Genomic DNA, 7334 nt, shown 5'->3' on the forward strand with positions numbered 1-7334 from the left:
AAACTTTTAAAATTGGCAAAAATTCATGTGAAATGGTCTCACAAGTATATTTTGTGAGACAAATATCTTATTTGGATCATCCATGAAAAAATATTACTTTTTATACTAATAGTGTTACTTTTTATTGTAAATATCGGTAGGGTTGAACCGTCTTACAGATAAAGATTCGTGAGACCGTCTCACAACAGACCTACTCTTTAAAATTAGCTTCAATATAGATAACTAAAAAAAAGACTATAAAAACATATCAAAGATTTATTATATACGAACGAAATTTAAAACTTATATTAAAACGTTAAACAACTTTATTGAGACATGATTAACATTCATTTAGATTTGTAAATTATATCACATTGAATACAAGAAAAGATTTGAAAAAATGGAAGTGAATAAATTTATGTATCACGGTAAATTGAAAAGAAGAATGACGATGTTCATGGTGTTAGCAATTTGAACAAGATTTCTTAAAAGGGCATTCAAAAAGTATCTACTTATATTTTGATACATAAGGGTTATCATAACCATCCTTATCACAAAATGATCATATTACTCGGTAACTAAAAAATCTAAAATATTGTTATAAAAACACTATAAATTTTAAAAATTAAAAAAAATTATACTAAGTTGTTCGGATTGGAAACATGTTCAGATGGGATGAACAAACATTTTAAAATATTTTGTTATTAAAAGAGCTAAATAGTTTGTTCTCGAAATGTTAAAAATGAAATGAACACCGAAAAATTAAATCGAAATTAGTTTTAAAACGAAGCGAAATAAACTAAAATAATCTATCTAAAAACCGATTAACCATTTTGTACAACACATTTAAAAATATGGAATTTGATATAATAAAAACGGTTTGGTTAATTTTTTTTTATCAAACACTTGGTATGCAATATTTTGTTATTTGAAAGACACATTTAATGCTTCAGCAATGTATATTAAAAATAGTAGCAATAAATAAATGCAATAAAGTAAAAGACACAAATTTGTTTATGGATATTATGAGATAAAACTCATATGTCACTCATTCTTCTACTTAAGAATGATTCACTAAAGAGTTTGATTTATAATACTTTTTGTACAAACTCATTTCGACTTAGACTTATATATTTCCCGATCGAAACTCCTAACGCACTCTCAATTGAAGGTCTCAACCTCACAATCTGCATAATGTTTAACATATCTTATTTCAAGACTACAAACACAATCTTTAATGTATTTTGTGTGAAGACTATAACTCAACTATTCTCAAAGCTCAACCATTTTTGTGTGAGTGCTAGTGTTTGCGAGGAAATTAATCCATTATAATGTATATATACTCTCAAACGTATCCTGACACACAAAAGTAAAAGCTCTTATCGAGCTAATGTATCTATTTAGACTTCTCTTCTCGGGCTTGTTATCATTCTAGCTTGTTTTTCTTTTATATAGGTTGTTCATGCTTTGAATCCACATCAAAGCTTGTTGTTTGATCTTCAAAGCGATATCCAAGAATGATATGAACGTTTGAAACAAGAATATGACATTTTGGAAAAATTTGTGTTGTTTTTGACATTTAAACGACCATATTTTACTTTTTGACCACTTTTTGATATCAGGATGGAGGCTGGAATTTTGGAGTGGTCTGGTCGGAATTGAGCGGCTAGATTTCCAGAGTGGTCCGTCCACTTGGATTCGAGCGGCTTGAGTTTGAGCTGCTGGATTTTGAGTAAAGTCTAGCTAGTATCTTCTCTTTTTATAACTCTTGATTCGTCGAGTCGATTTCTGGTCAAAGTGATAAACATGAAAGTTGTAACTCTTTCCTTTAGCTTTTCACATAATCAAAAATCACTCAAAGCAAGGTTTTTAAGAGATATATGCTCGACGAACTGGCACTGCTCATATTTAGTCATTTGTTGTATCCACAACTTCTGGCTGAAAATTGTGGCATCCGGTTAGCATATATAAATTCCAAACTAACCCGATCGGATTGAAATATGGCTTCTATATAATTAAGCGCTTTCCAACAGTTTGGCCTCTGTTCATTTGAATCACTGGTTTGTGACATATGAGTAAAATACCAGAGCTGATCATGTCTAGTCGTTTGTTGTATCCATGACTTCCAGGTTGATCTTGCAACCACTATTTCAAATAGATAACATCTGAACTTGCCTGTCTGGTGTGCAATATGAATCAAATTGAGATTTCTGTTGGTCATTTAGATCACTGAGCTATGAGATATCATCGAACTATTTAAGCTCACCATAGTCTAGCAGTTTGTGAAATTGGAGTTCTAGCTTCCAACTTTACATAACAACTTCAAACTTGAGTAAATATGTTAGAAACATAATAACAAGTTTTGTTATCATCAAAATCAAGATTATTATTATTTTTGTAACCCAACATTAGTAATCTTTCCAATTGATTTTTAAAAACCTTATGAAATATCTAGAGTTCTTAATTTCATATTGTCCCTAAATTTTCACATAAAAAATATTTTATCTGAAAAATTGATTTTCATTCACGCGATATGGGAATGAACAAGATTAATAATTCTTACCTAGCAATATTGATGGTCTTAATTCAACGAGTAAGCTGAAAAATGAAAATGCACTAATTGTTTTTTTAGGGAATCCATTGTTGATAACCACTCAGTGCATATCAGGCTTAACACAGTAGTTTTCAAACCACGCTAATCGAGTAAACCCTTCTAGAAAAGCCCTACATGACGGTCTCGACAGAGAAAGTGTGTAGGACATACAGTTTTTTGTTTTACCAAAAGTTATAGTCAGTATCAATGTGCAACTCAAATTTTTAAATCATACAACACTCCAAGCGTCATGGTTCGATCCCTTTCTAGGTAGAAACAATTATTGTATGTCAACAATCTACCACCAAATAATTGCACTTTCTTATACTCAATGAGAATCGAAGTCTGACCTTGGCTCTGATAGCAATTGTAAGACCAATCGTTTGTCATTTTACCAAAAACTATAGCTAGTGGTAATGGTTAGGGCTATAAAAGAGCCGAATCGAACTGAATATATAGTGAACATGGTCGGTTTTTTTTATATTTCTAGTGATGGTGCAACTCAAATCTTTTTAACTATGCGCCACGGTTCGGTCGCTTTCTGAGCAGAGGCAATTATTGAACATCAATAATCTATATCCCAATGATTTTACTTCTTACAATTAATGAGAATTGAACTCGTGATCTTAACTCTGATACAATTGTAGAACTGAACATTTCTCGCTTTATAAAAAACTATAGCTTGTGCAAATGGTGAAACTCAGATATTTTAAATCATCTGTATCCCAAGTGTTACGGTTAGATCGATCTTTATATAAGTAGAGAAAATTATTACACCTCAACAATCTCCCTCCCAGTAATTTCAATTCTTGTAATTAATAAGAATCGAATCCGTGATCTTGACTCTGATACTAATTATATAACCGATTTTTTGCCGCTTTACTAAAGGTTATAGTAAGTAACAATGATTCAACTCAAATCTTTTAAACAATACAACAGCCCAAACGCCACAGAAATCTTTAAAATCATGCATCATAATCATCACGGTTCGATCGCTCTCTAAGCAGAGACAATTCTTGTACATCAACGAAGTATCGATAAGAAAAATCGAAATCATGACCTTTTGTCTCACATTTACTTTCTCCACTAACTCAGACACCCCCATTGGAGCTTATAAAATGCAATTATTGTTGTATATCCAAGAAAGGCAATAATAATTCTTACCTAGAAATATTGATGGTCTCAATTCAACGAGTAAGCTGAAAATAAGAAAACGCACTGCGGTTGTAGTGTAACCAAGAAAGGCAATAACAACCAAGTTTTTCAAATATAATATATTAAACATAGAAATCTTTCTTAAATAAATTGATTGGACTCACATATAAATCACGTAGGGTTCAATCAAACAATTATTAAAATTTTTGCATCCTGTTGCTGGCAGATTAACACCAAAAAAAAAAATTAAAATAATGAATTCTCCAAGGGCAAAACAACACTTTCCTTGCACGGCCTTCTCATACTCATTATTTGATATTTTGGGAAGCAAACAAAAAATGAAGTTGATTTAAAGGCTGTAGCTCTTCACAATTCTCACAAAGAATTAAATCGAAATTAAGAAGTCGAAATGGTTTCAAAGGAGCGAAAGAGAGAAGCTATTCTTCATGATAAGCTGCAGCGTCTTCGTGCAATCACTCATTCTCATGCAGTAATTTTATTCATTTCCTTCCTTTTTTCTAAATGCAATCTTCCATTTTCAATCATTTCTTGAATGTATATAATATTTGTTATAATTTCCAGCGTATATATGAATCAATCATATTATATAATTTGATATAAATATAGAGTTTTTACATTAAAATTCTCAGTGTCCGTAGTTTGGATTACTGATCAAGAGCAAACTCCTGGATTTTGATTATACACACACACACACACACACACACACACACACATATATATATATATAGATATATATATCTATATATGTGTGTATGTACTTTTGAAAAAATAAAATTTTATGGGCAGAAGTTATATCTCTTTGTACTTAGATTGTTTTTTTACTTGAATGAGACTGCTAATTAATCGGGTTCCCATTTTTAGCTACCAACTAAAAATTTTGCTAAAAAAATTTATTGATATTTTCTCTCATAAAATATAACATATATAGAGGTCATCAAATTTGAAATTTTATACAATAGTCGATGAAATATTAGCAAATGTACAATTTTGTTTACATATATAGCAACTGTGGCAGTTACTCCTGTTTCGGCCCTCTACAGAATGATAAAATATTTAATGTTTCCAGTTGGAAAATATAAAGAATTTTGTACGAAAGCCACCGTATTAATTATATAATTTCAAATTGTAATTACTCCAACGTCCTTGTGTTTTCAATCTAACTTTTGAATCTTCAAGATTCAGGTCTTATTTTTTTTAGTAGAATATTTATAAAAAAAAATAAATTTTTTTTAATTCAAATGAACTATTCTATCTTCTGAGCAGCAGATTTTAGTATATTTTCTTGCTCAGTAAGTCTTCGTTGGTAAATACTATCAGAGCGCGTGACCCAAATCGGGTTTTCTTACACCTACCCTATACTTAATGTATTTGACATTTATCTAGATTATTGATATCATTTTTACACTTGATAAGGGAGGTGTCGAATACGTGAAATACAGGCGAGGGGAGGTGAATCCAAATATATATCCCTCCAGAAAGATTGGATTGATATGATTTTGCATACATAAAAAAGTTAAGGTTTAATTTGTGGTTTGTGTGTGTAAGCTGGTCATTTTCCCCTGATTCTTAATTTGCAATATAGTGAATTCTTCTCATCTGTATGTTGTTTTTTTACTGGTTTCGACCGATTTTTCGCGTAAACCTTTGCGTTTTTTAGTATAACTATTTTTACTTGTACAAAACCGATTAAACAATTATATTTTGTTGACAGATGAACGAAGCCTCAATAGTATTGGATGCTTCAAATTACATCAAAGAGTTGAAGCATAAAGTAGACAGACTCAACCAAGACATAGCAACTGCACAATGTTCAAACGATCACATTAATCCGTGCGCAGTAATACTTCTAAACCTTTTTCTTTTACTATTTATACCTTATTTTGTTATTCTATGTTCATCCCTCTATTTAATTTCCCATTCATATATTTCTACTTTTTTAAAATTAACTCGAATATAATTGTCTATTTACGATTTTGATATTATCAAAAGTACCATATATATATTTCATATTATCAAATCATTTGTAAAACCAATCATCAACTCGACTAAATATTTATTTAACGTGAAAAGAATATAATGGTCAAGGTGATAATTTTTCATGACAGATGTTATATTAAAAGATTTAATATCACAATCTTTCATTACTTTCAAATATTACGTTTGATCGAAAAATTTGATCGAATATGTGAAAAAAATTTCTTTGAAAGAAAACTGAATTGTTTAACTGGATATAAATATAATGAGCTTAAATTTTTTTAAATCTAAATGAAACTAACTTAAATAAATCAAATGATTTTTTATTGGAAATTTCTCAAACGACCAGAAGAGTAAGCATTAATATTCTCCATGTAGAAAAGATTCAATATACCAACAAACAACAAAACAATAATTTTTAAGATTCTAAAGTAATTTCTCTTGAATTTATCAAAACATATATTTAATACATTAATTTTGGTCAAACTTTTCAACAAATAAACCAACGATTCCCAGACGAAGAGGATAATAAATGAAAAATATATACATAATCTTTTAATTAATTTCTCATGTGGAATACGTACCTTGTGCAATCAACATTGCACTTTCATTAATTAATTTCAATTTGTTTCTAATTACTATATTATATGCAGCAGGTGACTGTAGAAGCCCTAGAGAAGGGCTTTTTAGTAAATGTGCAGGCAATGAAAAGCTTCCCGGGGCTTCTGGTTTACATATTGGAAACATTTGAAGATATAGGGCTAACTGTGGTGGAAGCTAGGGTTTCTTGTGCTGATAACTTCCATTTACAAGTCATCGGTGGAGAAGTAAGAAAATTATACTATATATATTCATTTGTTATTTATTTACGGGTCGCGATTCAAACATCGTCTACGTAGTTTAGGAAAAAAATGAAATGATATATATATAATAAAATCCGAGATGTTATAGATTTTGAAATTATAGATTTTTGAAATTGCGGAGAGAGACTTACGCAACGACGATGCATATTCAATTTATGATCAAAATTAAAGGGGATCGGTCCTCTAAACACTTATTTCTTTGTATTAACGTGTCCTATAACTTGAAGAATTTAACATGTATTTGACAAAAAATTTGATATATATATACTCACAAATTTTTATACAATTATCCCAAGTTTAGCTCATTAGGAGTATGAGTTTATAAATGATGTCTTCTGCTTAGTACTATGAATATATTGTGAACTAGAAGGTTAATTCACACACACACACACAAAACTAAGACATGCATGCTAATATGCTTGGATTTTTCCCAATATATTTTAAGTATATGTTTCAAATTTTAAATTATCCAACCAAAAATTATTAAATTTTAGTACGAATTTATATTTTAATCGCCCATTAAGTTTTTAGCATTCATTCTTTTACTGATAAACTGATGTTACAAATTCATGACAGAATGACGAAGATGAAGAAAGAATTAATGCCCCGATGGTGAAACGAAGAATCTGGAATGCTATCAAGAATTGGACCGAAGATAATGAATAAGATCAGAAAGCCAACATATATGGCATGCTATATATATATATATGTTATTTTTTGTGCAGGCATTTATAATATATATCTTCATA

The 7334-nt window shown here is 30.0% G+C and overlaps 1 protein-coding gene across 2 annotated transcripts; it reads left to right on the forward strand.

Annotated features, from left to right (window-relative positions):
- The first annotated feature begins 4067 nt into the window (after nt 1-4067).
- Nucleotides 4068-7334, forward strand: LOC140804820 (transcription factor bHLH61-like). 2 transcript variants are annotated; one of them, XM_073160967.1, is made up of 4 exons: nt 4068-4217; nt 5460-5585; nt 6376-6549; nt 7162-7334. In XM_073160967.1, exons 1-4 carry the CDS (start codon nt 4137-4139, stop codon nt 7249-7251), a joined length of 471 nt encoding a protein of 156 aa, XP_073017068.1. In that variant the 5' UTR covers nt 4068-4136; the 3' UTR covers nt 7252-7334. The 2 variants fall into 2 exon arrangements, with proteins under 2 accessions (XP_073017068.1, XP_073017069.1); XM_073160968.1 differs by having other exon boundaries at nt 6379-6549.

Source organism: Primulina eburnea, chromosome 11 (assembly GCF_022965805.1).
Source record: "Primulina eburnea isolate SZY01 chromosome 11, ASM2296580v1, whole genome shotgun sequence".
Lineage (NCBI taxonomy): Eukaryota > Viridiplantae > Streptophyta > Magnoliopsida > Lamiales > Gesneriaceae > Primulina > Primulina eburnea.

Coding starts and splice junctions, on each gene's coding strand:
- LOC140804820 (XM_073160967.1), top strand. CDS start 4,137: ATGGTTTCAAAGGAGCGAAAGAGAGAAGCTATTCTTCATGATAAGCTG. Junction 5,586..6,375: donor ATCACATTAATCCGTGCGCA/GTAATACTTCTA, acceptor TATTATATGCAG/CAGGTGACTGTAGAAGCCCT. Junction 6,550..7,161: donor TACAAGTCATCGGTGGAGAA/GTAAGAAAATTA, acceptor AATTCATGACAG/AATGACGAAGATGAAGAAAG.